At 45.1% G+C, this 17,053-nt stretch overlaps 1 protein-coding gene across 1 annotated transcript in view; it reads right to left on the reverse strand.

Moving 5' to 3' along the window:
* Positions 1-17,053, reverse strand: part of CRCP (CGRP receptor component) — a 33,914-nt gene that overhangs the window by 2,303 nt on the left and 14,558 nt on the right. The window contains exon 5 of the mRNA XM_071574834.1: positions 8,886-8,943. Within this exon, the coding sequence (XP_071430935.1) occupies positions 8,886-8,943 (58 nt within the window). The remainder of the gene's footprint in view (positions 1-8,885; positions 8,944-17,053) is intronic.

The following is a 17,053-nucleotide window of genomic DNA, read 5'->3' on the forward strand; positions in this document are numbered from 1 at the left end:
AGGAGGCACACACTGAATATCCATGTGCAAGCAAAAATACACTAAATACACTTAAACACACTACAAATCCTCCTCCTGTGTGAGAACAGTCTGTGATCTGTGTGACCTGTGAACTGCTGCAGCCACTGCAGTGGGGTCAGGGAATTGCTGCATCCCAGAGGGAACCATCCCAATCCCAGAGGGAACCACCCAATCCCAGAGGGAACCATCCAAATCCCAGAGGGAACCATCCCAATCCCAGAGGGAACCACCCCAGCAGCTTGTCCAGCACACCTTGGAGCACCACCAGCAGGCCATGAAGTGTCCTTGTCCATGGCAGGGAGGTTGGAACCAGATGTTCCTTCAGGTGTCTCCCAGCCCACACCATTCTGGGATTCTGGGATTCCATGATAAAAGTAAAGTGTGTCACACTCACTCCTTGGTGCCAATCCTGCTGCTCTGCATTACTCGACAGATGACCTGTGCTATTCAGTTTCTTAGAGGATTATCAGCCTGGTTTTGAGACTGGATTAGAGTGTTATTAATTCCTTTTACCATGAATTTTAAAGGTGACATCTCCACAGAAGCAGGAAAATCACAAGGCCCCAGCCCACATGCTTTGGACAGGCAAAGCCACTCCAGGCAGCAGGACTGATCTCTCAGTGGCCAATGTCTCCCACACCCCTCTGCTTCCTGATCTTCAGAAAAATGGCACCTTGCCTAGTTTAGATTTGATTTATGGGATGACAAGAAGTCCACCCACTTTAATTTTATCCCTCCCTATTTATATCTCTCCTCTCCCTTTTTTTTTTCTCTGTACTTTCTGCTTCAGGCACTCACTTCAGGGAGACAGAATTAACCATCAGGCTGAAAGCAGAACTCAAACAGAAAATAATGATTTCTAGACCAGCACCAACTCTTATTTAAGGCAGGATACACTTCTGTGTCTAATCTCTGTTCCTCAGACAGCACATCCCTCCAGATGAGTAATGCCCCAGCCCCAGGATGACCCACCAGGCTGATGTCATTGGAACAGGCTGAGCACGAGCCCTGCCCAGCTGACAAACTGCAGACACGACCTGGGCACTGACACAGCAGCTCTGGGGATTCCCTGGCACCTGAAATCACACTTTAGCACAAAGCTGATGGAAGAAAAGAGTCTTTTGTGCTCCAGATGCTTCGCTGCTGTAGCTGAGGTCTCATTAAAGAGCTGAGAAAAGCACCTTAAAGCAAAGATGCTGCTCTGCATTGAGCAGGGGGCAATGGAGCTCCAGAATCCCTCCTGCTCCCAGATCCACAGCCACAGGGATGGTCATTCCTTAACCTACAGCATCAGACTCACCAAGGGCTCCTCTTGGTGCCTCTCCCACCAGGAACCCCCAACAGACACAAATCAGGGTGGACAAACAGCTGACTATTCAAGTGGATGTTCCAGTGCTATTTTGCTGTGATACCACTGAAGAGTTCAAGGGATCAAAAGGATAAACTATAAAAATCCATTTCTTTCACTCTTTAGGGAAGTGAAAAAACAGCCTGAGCCTGAATTAAGGAAACATAAGCAGTGAGGAAGCAGCAAAGCAACAGGCCAAAAGGTAAAACTCAAACATTAAGCACAGACAGCATGAAGATAAAGAGACAAATGAAACTGTCCTAAAGGAAAACAGATTTCAAGGGCAACAGAAGGTCACTCAGAGGCTTATTCTACATTCAGGAGATGTTCTCACAGCCTTCTGATTTACAGCTCTATGACAAAATACCTTTCCTGCTGAAAGTACAGAAAATATGGTGCTGAGAAGAGAAATTATGTGTAAGAAAAAGCCAAAGAGGCAAAATGAAACAACTGCATTTAAGCACAGACTCTTCACCAAGAATTGTACCAATCTCTGAAAAAATATCCAGCAAAAAGCCTTGCTAACCTCTAACTTGCACTTGGCTAAAACTGCTCAAGGAACAGACTCAAACCATAAGCAGTCAGGAATGCAAAGTTTAGACTAAGGAAAACAAAAATGCAAATGTTTGAAATAAGTGTATGACCTCAGCTGTTGATGTTGGCAGTGCCACACACCCCAGATGGAAACAGATCCCCCTCACAGCCCATGCCATGGGCAGAGTTTAGGGGATGGCCAACCCAACCCCTGCTGAGCTGTGCATTTTCAGAGTTCAGGGATTTGGGCAAGTAGCAGAACTGGGCAGTGCTACAGAAATACAATTTAGAGATATAACCCCCGTGATGTGCAGCTTGTCCCTCCTCAGGGCTGAGGGGGAAGGGGCTCTGAAGGGAGCACAGAGAAGGGCAGGGAGCCAGGGCAGCTCTGTGGCTCCTGCAATAAATAATTCCCAAGCCACCACACTCAAGGCTGTGCTATCCCAAAATAACTACAGGGGTTTAACAGCAAATGCTACAGCACATCAGTGTCATTCCCACATACACACAGTATGAATTATTTGTGAAATGCAACTTTGTGGTCCAGATAACTCAGTCAAGTCAGGCCTCATTAATAACTTCTATTTCACCCTCACTACTAACAGCCAGTTATTAAACTCCCACTGCAATATACTCAGACAGGAAGCAATTTTCACATTTCAGCTCCCCAATGCTCTAAACAATATAAAGCTGATGTTCTACACAACATAATCTACAAGACAACCAAAGAAGGAATCGAGGGAGGAAGCAGCAAAACTTTATTTGGTAACTTAATGGGCATAAAGGTCCTACAGCTAAAAATAAAAGGAGCAGCTTGTATTTACTTTTCAACCTTGAGTACCCAGAGTTGCTTCTTACTTTATTGATAATGTATTGACAAAAAGAGCCATTTTTTCAGAACTGTGCAATAGATATAAATATTCAGAGGGTCACTGAAGCCACAGTTCTGTTCACCTTTGAGGGCATTGCCACTTTTATTTAGAAAACTAAGAACCAATTTTTACACTTGCTTAAGCACTTCGTACATGTAACTGTTAAGCCAGAGCTTGTTTGGACTTAAGTGTTCAAGAGTTCCAACTAAATCAACTGTACTTGAGGCTTAAAATGAGGCAAACATTTACTAAATGGAGGATACATCAAGAAATACCCTGGATCAGAAATAGCGTGGCCAGCAGGCCCAGGGCAGTGACCCCCTGGACTCTGCCTTGGGGAGGCCACACCTTGAGTGTTGTGTTCAGTTCTGGGCCCCTCAGTTCAGGAAAGAGATTGAGGGGCTGGAGAGGGGCCAGAGAAGAGCAACGAGGCTGGAGAAGGGACTGGATGTGGCACTGAGTGTCCTCTTAAACACCTCCAGGGATGGAGAATCCACCATGTCTTGATCCAACCCCACTGTGATCACCAGCCCAGGGCACTGAAGTGCCCTGGGCTGGTGATCACAGTGGGGTTGGATCAAGGGTTGGGTTTGATGATCTCAGAGGTCTCTTCCAACCCAACTGAGAAGAGAAGAGCAACGAGGCTGGAGAAGGGACTGGAGCACAAGTGCTGTGGGGAGAGGCTGAGGGAGCTGGGGGTGTTCAGCCTGGAGAAGAGGAGGCTCAGAGGTGACCTCAGCACTGTCTGGAACTGCCTGAAGGGAAGTTCTGGCCAGGTGGGGGTTGGTCTCTTCTCCCAGGCACTCAGCAATAGGACAAGGGGGCACGATGGGCTCAAGCTCTGCCAGGGGAAATTGAAGTTGGAGAGCAGAAAAAAATTCTTTGCAGAGAGAGTGCTCAGGCATTGGAATGGGCTGCCCAGAGAGGGGGTGGATTCCCCATCCCTGGAGGTTTTTCAACTGAGCTTGGCCGTGGCACTGAGTGCCATGATCTGGTAAAGGGACTGGAGTTGGACCAAGGGTTGGACTTGATGATCTCGGAGGTCTTTTCCAACCCAATCCATTCTATGATTCTAGGAAAATGATGCCAATTTTCTGCTTCCTCTCCAGAGACATCTGTGCATGGGCTTTGTAACACAGGGAAATGCAACAGGCAGCTGATCCCCATCCCTGAATCTTGCTATAAGACAGATCCCTTTCCAACTGCACAGGAAGCCCTGGCAGACGCCTCGTTCCAAAGGGAAGCACAACAGGGAACCAGAGCTGTGCTTGTGAAACAAATGTGGATGTGGGAGATTTCAGTGCCCTCACACAGCCCTTCCCAGCTGCACATTTTAACAGGAGCTTTGTTCAACTGAGCACTGTGGCTGAGCTTCTCAGAGGAACAAACCAACCATAATTACTAAATCAGAAGGTAATCACAGAATCACATTAAGCAGAGTCAGGTTAAGACCTGCTGGTAAATTCTCATGGCAGAAAGTCTTTTGCAGAAGCTTATAAAGTTTTCATGTGTGGAGAAGGTAAATCAGAAAGTAACAGACAGTCCATTGAGACAAGATGGAAGTGTTTATTCATAAATTAAACCACAGAAACACAATCATAGAATTGATTGGGTTGGAAAGGACCTCCAAGATCATCAAGTCCAATCCTTGATCCAACCCCACTGTGATCATCAGCCCAGGGCACTCTGTGCCCTGGGCTGATGATCACAGTGGGGTTGGATCAAGACATGGTGGATTCTCCCTCAGTGCCACATCCACTGAATCACAGAATGGATTGGGTTGGAAAAGACCTCTGAGATCATCAGGTCCAACCCTTGGTCCAACTCCAGTCCCTTTACCAGATCATGGCACTCAGTGCCACGGCCAAGCTCAGCTGAAAAACCTCCAGGGATGGGGAATCCACCCCCTCTCTGGGCAGCCCATTCCAATCCCTGAGCACTCTCTCTGCAAGGAATTTCTTTCTGATCTCCAACTTCAATTTCCCCTGGCAGAGCTTGAGCCCATCGTGCCCCCTTGTCCTATTGCTGAGTGCCTGGGAGAAGAGACCAACCCCCACCTGGCCACAACTTCCCTTCAGGCAGTTCCAGACAGTGCTGAGGTCACCTCTGAGCCTCCTCTTCTCCAGGCTGAACACCCCCAGCTCCCTCAGCCTCTCCCCACAGCACTTGTGCTCCAGTCCCTTCTCCAGCCTGGTTGCTCTTCTCAGTTGGGTTGGAAGAGACCTCTGAGATCATCAACCCTTGATCCAACCCCACTGTGATCACCAGCCCAGGGCACTGAGTGCCCTGGGCTGATGATCACAGTGGGGTTGGATCAAGACACGGTGGATTCTCCCTCAGTGCCACATCCACTGAATCACAGAATGGATTGGGTTGGAAAAGACCTCCGAGATCATCAAGTCCAACCCTTGGTCCAACTCCAGTCCCTTTACCAGATCATGGCACTCAGTGCCACGGCCAAGCTCAGCTGAAAAACCTCCAGGGATGGGGAATCCACCCCCTCTCTGGGCAGCCCATTCCAATGCCTGATTCCTCTCTCTGGAAATGTGCCAATCTGTATGTCCATAGTTCCATGTGCTAATGAGAGCACAGAATATGAGCACAGACACACACAGAGCATTGTCGAGATTGTTTTGCTCGGTGAAACAAGGACAAACACTTTGGAACAGCTTTCCCTAATTAAAACCATACCTTTGCTATTTACCCAACCAAAAGCCAAGTATAAGAGACTTCATCATCATTGCTGTGCTTCTTTCAAGCTTTCAATGCTAATGTTTATTTCATTTAGTCTCCTGAGACATGACAGACTGCAAATGTTAAAAGAATAAATAAAGCCACACTAAAGAACCCCAAAAGTACTGAAAGTTCTGAAAAACTGCCCCAAGGACAAGTAATAGTTGGTGGGGAACAAACCTCAGCATCACAGAGCAGAACAACCTGTGGGCTAAAAGCTATTATTTGAATAATAAGCCAAGAATTCTATTTAAAAAATAAATAGTAAACTACAGGAATAAAGGAAATAGGGGTTCTGATCACTTCCAAAGCCATCAAGCACATAATTTAACTCCAGTGTAGGAGGTAGATGTTTGATGAGAAAATGACTGTTATTTCCTCCTGTGAGTAGTAATTTGAAATTGCTCAGCACCAACACACTAATAGGAAAAAAACACATAACAAAGAAATAAAGTAAAACACTGAATGATTGGATTAATGTCCCCCAGAGCTAATTAACCAAGTGGAAAGCAGAATATGTTGTTGAGAAAACAGAATGTTTAAATCCTCCAAGATCTTCCATTTTCCAGAGGAACATGTTCCATCATTATGACAGACAACCTGGCAGGTTATGCAGAGCACGCAGGTACCAAGTTGTCTGAGATGCAAATCTAGTTTTAATAAAGCAGAGAATTAAAATCTGCTTTTCCATCCAGAGAGAAGAACGTGGAGCAATTTGCTCACTAGAAAAGATTGATGTTTAATGTTCAGCATTAAGCAAAGCTGAACCACTGTCATGGGCAGATGAACATCACTCACTGTCTTTCTTCTTCCTCCTTTGTGAGTCACTGAGCCAGGAACAACAGATGTCAAAGATTAAAAGAGGAGGTCAAGATAACTGCAGTGTGTACAGTGTTTTACCCTGTGGGGTATGGATTAGAATTTCATGCTCCTTTTGTTGCTATTGTTGTTTGAAAACAAATCCTGGCACAAGGTCTGGAAAAGGCAAATATGGACAATGGCACCAATTTCTGCATAAAGACTCACAGAAGACCTTGAGATCAAAAGATCACAACATAAACATAATTTTATCAAAATCCATTTGTTATTTGCATACAACTAAACCCAGGGAATTTTATGGAGGGAGAGTAAAAAAATAAAAAGCTGGAAAGGCAAAAAAGCAACAATAAATATAACTCTCCTCTCACATGAGCTTTTAAAAGCCTGTCAGGTGAATCTGACTTCAACCCATGGACAGGCAGCACTGAGCAAAAATTTGAGACATCAGAACTGTTTGAGCAAGTCAGAGACAGACAAGGCTTGTTTAGCATTTTCTTTGAAGCTTTTAAAAAAGATGTGCCTGCACTGTATGAACTGGTCTGAAGTTTTCATCATCATTTATTTCTGATTCAATTCCAGGAGCAACTCAAAGCTTTTAAGAGGCAGGGGGAAGTTCAATGGTAAGAGAATCAAGGCAATTTTAGGCTTAATATTCCCTTCTCAGTAGGTTGTCTCTCATGCAGGAGCTGCAGAGAATTGACTTGCCTGCATGAAATCTGTGCCTGGATAATCTTCTCCCTACAAACATCAAAGGGGAGCTGAAGCCTCCACTGCTCTGCATCATTTCACACTCTCAGCAGACAGAGCTTTTGTGTGTTCAGTGACTGCTACAATCTCCTTCCCCTGTCCTCACCAAAGCCCCAAACAGCTCCAGACAGCAAGTGAACAGCAGAATCACTTCCTTGCAAAGGCTCCCAGGTCTGGGTTTCACTCTGCAGTTTCCCAGCAGTGATTGAGCTCCAAAGACTTTGTTGCACTTTGATGAAGGAGTGAATGTGCTGCAGTTTTGGGGAGGCTCAATCTAACACAGTGTTAACAATCCAGCCAACTCAGATCACTGTGATGTTGGGTTTGGAGAAAACAGCCCTGGGAATTGCAGGGGAATTGCAATGGAACAGGAGGAGCTGCATCCCCAACACTTCCATGACAAGAAAAATTCAGGCTACTCCCCAAATGTATGAATGTTACATTTTTCACAAGCTGCTTTTGATCACTAGAGAAAGGTTCTGGATAAACAATGAACTGACACTGATCTCAAATCTTGTGTCTGTGTTTCTCTAAGTTTAAGCAACGAGTTTCATCTAATTTTGACACTACAAACACTGCAGTATCTAAAATATGACACTCTACAGACACCTCACTTCTAATATAAAGGCCCAAATTTCTTACACTTGTGTCCTGGATTTCAAACACGACACAGGAGCAAACTATTTTCAGTATTTTATGGGTAGGTGAGATAACAAGGAACTAGGGAGGGTTAATAAGGAGAGGAGGGAAGAGAAGGGCAAAACCAGAGTCACCTGAAAGCAGCAAAATATTGTTGCATTTAAGGAAGGGGAGAAAAAGAATGTATATATGGCAATAAAATAAATCTGTGTCTATGCATGTGAAGCCAACAAAGGCTCCACATCATGGCTTATGACTAAGTGCCTAAGCAAAGCTCATGAAGCCTTAATGCTCTTGGTTGGGTTGATGATTGACACTGATCTCCTCAGTCACAAACACAGCATTAATTCCTCAGTTACAAACACTCTTCCAAGAGATGCCCTCAGCATTATAATCCCCACTCCGTGGCTATGGAAGAGAAACAGTCCTACTGGTACCTCTTAATCCTTCCCTTTTTTGCAGCAAAATATGATCCTGTTACTCCTCTGTTTGGTTTCAGGATAAGATTGCAAACAGATGTTCTTAATGCAAGAGACCTTCACTGAAATAACATCCTGATTATAACAATCTCTTTATTACCACGGGGTTTTGGATTCCTAAGGAGACCCTTCCAGGAATATAATCACCTATTTCTATTTAGTGACAATCCTTCTTTACATCAGAATTATGCTTAACAGACTGACAATGGCTGCATTCCATCAGGAATGTTTATATCCATATCTCATCCTGCATCACTGCTCACAGTTCTGTGTCAATCATCACTCAGTTCTTTTCTGCCTGTTTGGTTTTAGTGACACACAAAACTCTGCCATCAAAACCACCAGCTGCCAAAAAGTGAAGTCCAGGATCACAGACAGAGCAGCAGCAAAACCACTCAGGTCAAATATATTCTTGGCTGCAATAATTAACCTTTCATGACTCCATCAGGCATTTTCAACATGTGACACTGAACAAACAGAGGTGGAGAATCTGCCTGTGAGAAAGATGGGCAGGTCTCTAAGGAGGTCTCAGGCAGGAAGCTGAGTGGATTTGAAACAGTGTATGTAAAGATGTGCATAAAGGGATATATTCAATCACTGGCCATGAGAAAGTAATTATTCAATCGATCTTCAAGGTTAAAGCTGCTTCCATTTAAGCTCTGAACAGTCAGAGGCATTGTTACTGTTACTCACCAGCTGGATCTCAACTGCAGTCACAGGCCTGTGGTTCAGCAGCTGGAGCTTCTCTGCCCTGGTAAAAAGCAAAGTGTGAGACAATCCACATTACTGAGGAATTTGAGGATGCCCTCAACTGACTGGTGTGATGCAAACACATTCCTGATAACTTAGGCACGAAATGCCACTGCCAGCAATAATTCTGACTGGGTTTGCAGTGTGGTTTAATGAACAAATTTGGGTGTCTTAAACACAGCATTTTCTCAAGTGTTCAGACAGGCTGCTGTTGCCCCCTCTAGTCCAAGGTGCAAGCAGAGACCTACAGCTCATTACTGTACAAGCATTAATTAATATGGACTGTTGCTTTGTTCAGGCTGTGCAGAAAATGCTAAAGAGCTCATCAAAGAGCAGAGACACACAACCACAAGAACAATTATCATACCTAAGAAGTTCCAATCCATCAGGCAAATGGCAGGAACTTGCTTATTCTTTTAGCCCATCACAAATACAAAGTTATAGCAGTGAATTACAACTTTGAAGAACTAACTCTGGGAATTTTTTACTATTTAGAGGGCATCTTTAATGCACATTGAAATGAATTCTGGAGGTCCCTCCCCCAGTTTATTGGACCAGTGGGTTGTTTAGAAAGGAAGCCTTTGAAGAGAACACAGATCCCCTCAGTTCAGGAAAGAGATTGAGGGGCTGGAGAGGGGCCAGAGAAGAGCAACGAGGCTGGAGAAGGGACTGGATGTGGCACTGAGTGTCCTCTTAAACACCTCCAGGGACAGAGAATCCAACATGTCTTGATCCAACCCTGGGCTGGTGATCACAGTGGGGTTGGATCAAGGGTTGGACTTGATGATCTCAGAGGTCTCTTCCAACCCAACCGAGAAGAGAAGAGCAACCAGGCTGGAGAAGGGACTGGAGCACAAGTGCTGTGGGGAGAGGCTGAGGGAGCTGGGGGTGTTCAGCCTGGAGAAGAGGAGGCTCAGAGGTGACCTCAGCACTGTCTGGAACTGCCTGAAGGGAGGTTCTGGCCAGGTGGGGGTTGGTCTCTTCTCCCAGGCACTCAGCAATAGGACAAGGGGACACGATGGGCTCAAGCTCTGCCAGGGGAAATTGAAGTTGGAGAGCAGAAAGAAATTCTTTGCAGAGAGAGTGCTCAGGGATTGGAATGGGCTGCCCAGAGAGGGGGTGGATTCCCCATCCCTGGAGGTTTTGAAACTGAGCTTGGCCATGGCACTGAGTGCCATGATCTGGTAAAGGGACTGGAGTTGGACCAAGGGTTGGACTTGATGATCTCGGAGGTCTTTTCCAACCCAATCCATTCTACGATTCTGTGATTCTGTAATTCTATGGTTTCCAACCCAAGGGCAGATGTCTGTGTGTCTGAGAGACCTCAGAGGCACCACTGCCTTTCCATGGCCTCTGACAGTGCTGCCCTGAGCTCCCACAGCAGCTCACAGCCCCCTCCAGGCACTCCTGGACAGGTTCTGGGACATGTTCAGAGCCTGAGGGGCTCAGCAGAAGCCTGTGAGGAGCAGCAGTGCCCTGCCCTGGTTGTACAGTCACACACATGGATGTGGCAAGAGGCTGAACTCAGCCCCTGAGCAGCCCAGCTGACACCCCAAGAACAAGGCCCTTCATTTATCCCCTGAACACACAGAATGAGCAGCACCAGCATCAAAGTTTCCTGGCTGATGTTCCTTGAAGGAAAAATCCTGCACTGCCACAGTCTGGATGATCCAACAGCCCCTCTTCAGCTAAAATATCCATAACTGCAAGTGGTTGGTGATGGGAACAGGAGAACAGGGCACTGTGCTCAGCAAAGACAACTCTGCAGAAAGCAAACATCAGGTCTCACTGCACCAGAGGGTTTGTGATGTGCAATCAAAGCCTTTAGAACACAAAACAGCTCCAGAGAGATGACTTGCTGACTGTTGGGTTTAGATCCAAACTGCTGGCAACAAACCCAAAATCCTCAAAAAAGAAGTTTTTAATTGATCCACCTGAGTAATTCTGCCATTGGTTTTATAAATACTGGAAAATCATTTAAATTATGACTTTTGAGTTTCAGAGGAGAACTTTGCAATTTTTAAATGAACAATTCACAACAGAAAGCTCAAAGAAATCCTCCTATTTATTTATCATTGGATTGCTTTGCTTTTGGAGAATCAAGGGTGAAGGGCAAACACATTTCCACGGGTGGGAAGGAGTGAATACACCTCCTTTGGTTTCCCATGCTCATCACTTGGATCTGTTTGGCAGCTTGATTTTTACACCAGGAGACTGTGCTGGATTTAACTCTGAGCTGAGAGCACCACTCTGGGCTGCTTAACTGTCAAAGAGATGAGGGATTTATAATTGCTGCCATCTACTCCTGTCATAACTAAGGAAAGGACAGAAATAAAACCTCAATCATGACAGAAGACAAGCACTGAAATCCTTTCAAACTGAGAGCAGGTCATTTAAGGAATGATTGAGAGAAAAAAACACCACTGGTGTAAAACTGAACAGAGCTGGGTAAAGAACATTAAATAACATCTTCAGTGCACAAAAATCTGGCCAGTTCAGCTGAATGTATGAAAGATTTAGTGCTTTTTCCTCAAGGGCTGGGCAAGGGCCTTGTTCAGTGCCTGGAAGGGCAGAAGTTGGAGCTCCTGTCAGGGTTATTTGCCTTATGGTCCCTGGCCAGGTGTGTGTTTGTGCCTCAGTTTCCAGACCTCTAAATCAGAGACAAGTTTCTCTGAGGACACCTGTCTATAAAAGCCTTCCCCCTCCTCCCAGAGCCCTCCTTACAAACTGTGCAATGAATTCCTACTTTATACACAAAGTTTCTCACTGCACTGCACTCACATGGCACTCCTGAGATCAGAGCCTTTACAAGAGACTCTTTCTTCTCTCCTGCAGCAAACAAACCTCAATCCCATCCTACAGCTCCACCACAGCTCCACACAAAGCAGATTATCTGACTCTCACAAAAGGACATTTAAAATTAATTTTCTCATCTTCTTGTCTTTCAAAGCAGCACCTTTGAAATGTCTTGCCAACAAAACTTCAGAGCCAAAGGAACAGGATCAAATAGGTAAAGCCATTTCATGTCTGAGTTAAAGAATGCAAACCTGACTTATGCAGAGCTGTTTTAAAGCAGCAACAGCTCCATCATGTTTGTCACAGGAGGGCCAGTGGCAGAGCATGAAACAGAAGTAAATTAAAACCAATTACACATCGTGACTAAAACAATCAATTAGTGAAATTGTTCATTTTTCCTGAAGGCAAGAAATACAGGACACAAGAGAAAAGGTCACCTCTCCAAGACCTTTTGCTTCTGAGCCATTAATATCATTATAACTCATTATGAATTGATAGAGGTTTTACAGAAGGGCCAAAGGGATCTCAAAAGCATCATTTCAGCAAAGGTGGCAACACTCAGGGGACCTGCAGTTTTTAAAATGTGTATGGAAGAAGGAGAGAGAACTTGCAAGTCATTAAAAAGTGTTACCTGAAGAATTTCCTGCCTGTTTTTCATCAGCAAAGCTCCCAATTGGCAAAGTGACCACAAAGGAATTAACAGCAGGGTGTAAAAACCCCAAAGCGACAGAAATGACATTTCTGAAGGTGCTTGTGTGGCATGAACACTAATTAACACTAACACATAACCACCTTTAGACATGTTAACATAGGATGATGAGGTAAGCAGTGCTTCTGTTTAATTTCCACAGAGACTGAACCCAAAGGCACAGAGAAATAACCAACTATTCAGTAACTGCATCTAAAAGTTGGTCCCAGGGGACCCTTTGGATGTTTTGATCCCAGGGGACCCTCTGGATGTTCTGATCCCAGGGAATCCTCTGGATGTTTTGCTCCCAGAGGACCCTCTGGATATTCTACTCCCCGTAGACCCCCTGGATATTTTGCTCCCAGGGAACCCTCTGGATGTTTCAATTCCAGGGGACCCTCTGGATGTTTTGATTCCAGGGAATCCTCTGGATGTTTTGATCCCAGGGAATCCTCTGGATGTTTTGCTCCCAGGGAACCCTCTGGATGTTTCAATTCCAGGGGACCCTCTGGATGTTTTGATTCCAGGGAATCCTCTGGATGTTTTGATCCCAGGGAATCCTCTGGATGTTTTGCTCCCAGGGAACCCTCTGGATGTTTCAATTCCAGGGGACCCTCTGGATGTTTCAATTCCAGGGGATCCTCTGGATGTTTTGCTCCCTGTGGACTCTCTGGATGTTTTGCTCCCAGAGGACCCTTTGGATGTTTTGCTCCCAGGGAATCCTCTGGATGTTTTGCTCCCAGAGGACCCCTTGGATGTTTTGCTCCCAGGAGCCCTCTGGATATTTTGCTCCCTGTGGACCCTCTGGATGTTTTGCTCCCAGGAGCCCTCTGGATATTCTGATCCCAGGGGACCCTCTGGATGTTTTGATCCCAGGAGCCCTCTGGATATTCTGATCCCAGGGGACCCTCTGGATGTTTTGATCCCAGGAGACTCTCTGGCTATTTTGGTCCCAGCTCTCTTCCCTGTGTGCCATTCCAGACCTTCCAGCTCCTGACCAGAGGGCTATGACTTGGTATCCCCTTGAAGCAAACACTCAAAAAATGCCTCTGAAGTTCCTTGTTGTGACAGAAACCTGAATTTCTGAGCCCCCAACCCAGCAGAGAGCAGGGTATGTGGTATGAGCTGGAGCTCAGCACCCACTGCACTGATTTTATTTAACACAGACACTAAGAATTAACTGCTGTACCTGGAATTTCTGTGTACCTGGAATTTCTTCAAATTAGAACCTGAACACCCACCATTCCATCAAAAATGAGCTTTCAGGAAGGCAAACACTGCAAGCCTGAACGTGCATCAGGATCAGTCCTGACTGCCTGGGCACAGACATAAGCCTGAATTTACTTCATGCTCCATTAAATCTAAAAACTAAAATAAACTTTTCACAACTCCAATGAATTCATCTTTACACTGTCTGCAGCATGCAGGTTACCCTGATGCTCATTAAATAAAAAGGGTAATTGTCCCATTCATCTGAACAGAAGGTGAAGGATATTTTCAGCTTAATTGCCCCCAAACGTATTTATTTGTATTTCCCCTGGACTGCCTGGATTTTGGGAACACTGTTTGGAACATGAAAGCTGCTCTTTCAAGAGGAGAACACAAAGGAAAGATGAGTGACAGCTGAAAGTAATTTTCTCACATAAAAGCAAGACTCCACTAATCAGAGTTAATGGCCCGTGTCACAGAGTTGTACAGGACCTGCCTGGTGAGAAATCTCCAAAAGGCAATTACAGCAGTGCCTCCTGCTGCCAGGCCAGGCCAGCAGCTCTGGGGCTCAGCTCCAGCCAAGAACAGCATTTCCAGCTGGGGGCAAAACCATGGGGAGTGGCCTTGGGGGAGATGAAAAGCTCAGCCTGTGGGAGACAAAAATGTGAGGAGTTTTGGGGGAAGAAAATCGGACAGGAGAGAGTGTCTCTTGGAGGAGCTGAGTTAGAAGAGTGTAAGCCTAAAAAACAGTTCTAAAAGATAAAATAACACCACTGTTTTGTGTTCAACATCACTCTGGGCAGACAAAACAGCCAGCACACTGCTACAGTGCAGCAATCCTAAAAAATAATAAAAAGAATTACATTCTGTAGTAGAAATTAAGACAAAATGCATCATATTCTGTCAGCAGCAAGCACATCCTTGCAGCAGGTGTATTTTAACCAAAACCTCCTATTATGTGTCTTGGTGTTGTCCATTTTTTATCTACTGAACTCCCAGGCTGTACTTAAATATAAAAGCAAGCACATGGTGCTTTTCTAGTGAGAGATCTACAGGTCTGGGTGAGGAGAGAGCAGTGTCAGTGCCAAGACACAGCACACACAGCTAAAAAACCTCCTAAAGCATCTGTGACTGTGCAGGGGCAAATTTATCCTCAGGAATGTATGTTTTATAGCTCCCAGGAAAGCCATAAAGTTCCAGCTGTGCACATAACCACAGGTTTTATTAGTGCTGAAAATAAAAATACTTCAGAGTCAAATCCCATGGTCTTGAGTCAACCATGGCAAGTTGTGTGTCTGAACCCCCAAATGTGACATCACAGTCAGGATGAATCCCCAAATGTGACATCACAGTCAGGATGAATCCCCCAAATGTGACATCACAGTGTCCTTTGCAAGGCACAGTCAGGATGAACCCCCCAAATGTGACATCACAGTCAGGATGAATCCCCCAAATGTGACATCACAGTGTCCTTTGCAAGTCACAGTCAGGATGAACCCCCAAATGTGACATCACAGTCAGGATGAATCCCCAAATGTGACATCACAGTCAGGATGAATCCCCCAAATGTGACATCACAGTGTCCCCTTCAAGGCACAGTCAGGATGAACCCCCAAATGTGACATCACAGTCAGGATGAACCCCCAAATGTGACATCACAGTCAGGATGAACCTTCAAATGTGACATCACAGTGTCTTCTCCAAGTCATAGTCAGGATAAATCCCCAAAGGTGACATCACAGTGTCCCCTTCAAGTCACAGTCAGGATGAACCCCCAAATGTGACATCACAGTGTCCCCTTCAAGGCACAGTCAGGATGAACCCCCAAATGTGACATCACAGTCAGGATGAATCCCCAAATGTGACATCACAGTGTCCTTTGCAAGGCACAGTCAGGATGAATCCCTCAAATGTGACATCACAGTGTCCTTTGCAAGGCACAGTCAGGATGAATCCCTCAAATGTGACATCACAGTCAGGATGAACCCCCAAATGTGACATCACAGTGTCTGCAAGTCACAGTCAGGATGAACCCCCAAATGTGACATCACAGTGTCCTCTGCAAGTCACAGTCAGGATGAATCCCCAAATGTGACATCACAGTGTCCCCTTCAAGTCACAGTCAGGATGAATCCCTCAAATGTGACATCACAGTGTCCTCTCCAAGGCACAGTCAGGATGAACCCCCAAATGTGACATCACAGTGTCCTCTCCAAGGCACAGTCAGGATGTTTTCCTTCCCCAGGGTGAAAGCTGAGGGTGACAGGGGTCTGTGAATGCCCCCAAGATGGAGCTACAATGCTACAGATCAAAGGGTTAATCTCCAATCAATGCAGAGGGAGACACAACAGTCTTTGTAAAGTCTATTAAAAGATGCCATTGTCAAACAAGCACCAGTCCTGACTTGCTGCTGAATATTCATTTTGAAAGCTCTGGAAGAGACAAAAATTACAAAGTAAATGGTTCAGGCTTTAATATTGTAGAGGTTGTAGTTTTTGGCAGTAATGAGGGAAAATACTCTGTAAAAGTACCACAGATTTGCAGCTCAACACGTCCCTGACTGTGCTGATTTAAAGACAAAAAGGGCAATGTTTCTGTCCAGTTTTTCAAAATCATAATAATATGCAGTGATTGGAAATTTGCTTATTCCAAAATCAGATCCAAGATAGGCTTTCAGTAACAGGAAGATGCACAAGTAGAGCTAGTTTGCATTTAACCATAATTACAGAGCACAAGCTTAATAAATGTTCTTTTCATGCAACTCCATTCCCCCCACCTTACAAAATATGAAGCCATTCCAGGGACTAAAACTGGAAAATTAACTGCTAGTGGCATAAAGTATTTCCAAGTACAACATGGCTTACTGTGCTGCAGTGTGAGCCAAAGCTTGAGGCCTCAACAAGGTAATAATAAAAAATTCACTATGTCAGTTCAGAGGTTTCCATTTTCAAAAAAATCTCAGTTCCACAGTTTCAATTTTACCAAAATAACTCATGAAACTGTGCAGAAAACTGTGCTCTACCAAACCTTATGTATCAGTGAAATGTATGTTTAGATATCTCTGAATTTGCTTCATTTGACAAGGCAGCCTCTGAAATGACTCTGAGAGATTTAAATTCTTTGCACACCTTACTATTTATATTTAAAACTTACCTTTAAGGAATTCTTTTCTGCCTGTAGCACTAAAGAGAAAAATCCATCACAAAATAGATGCTGACCTGTTAAGCTGTTATTTTGAGCAGCAACTACGAGCAATAACAGATTTAGGTGATTTTACAGGAGCTGCACTTTGCTCTCAGCCTGCCAAGCCCTGCATGGTGAGTCCTGCAGGTGAGTGGAAGCAGGACTGGGAAAACAATGTGGCAGCAGGGCCAGGGCAGTGACCCTTCCCCTGGACTCTGCCTTGGGGAGGCCACAC

The sequence above is a fragment of the Pithys albifrons genome, chromosome 21 (genome assembly GCF_047495875.1).
Source record: "Pithys albifrons albifrons isolate INPA30051 chromosome 21, PitAlb_v1, whole genome shotgun sequence".
Lineage (NCBI taxonomy): Eukaryota > Metazoa > Chordata > Aves > Passeriformes > Thamnophilidae > Pithys > Pithys albifrons.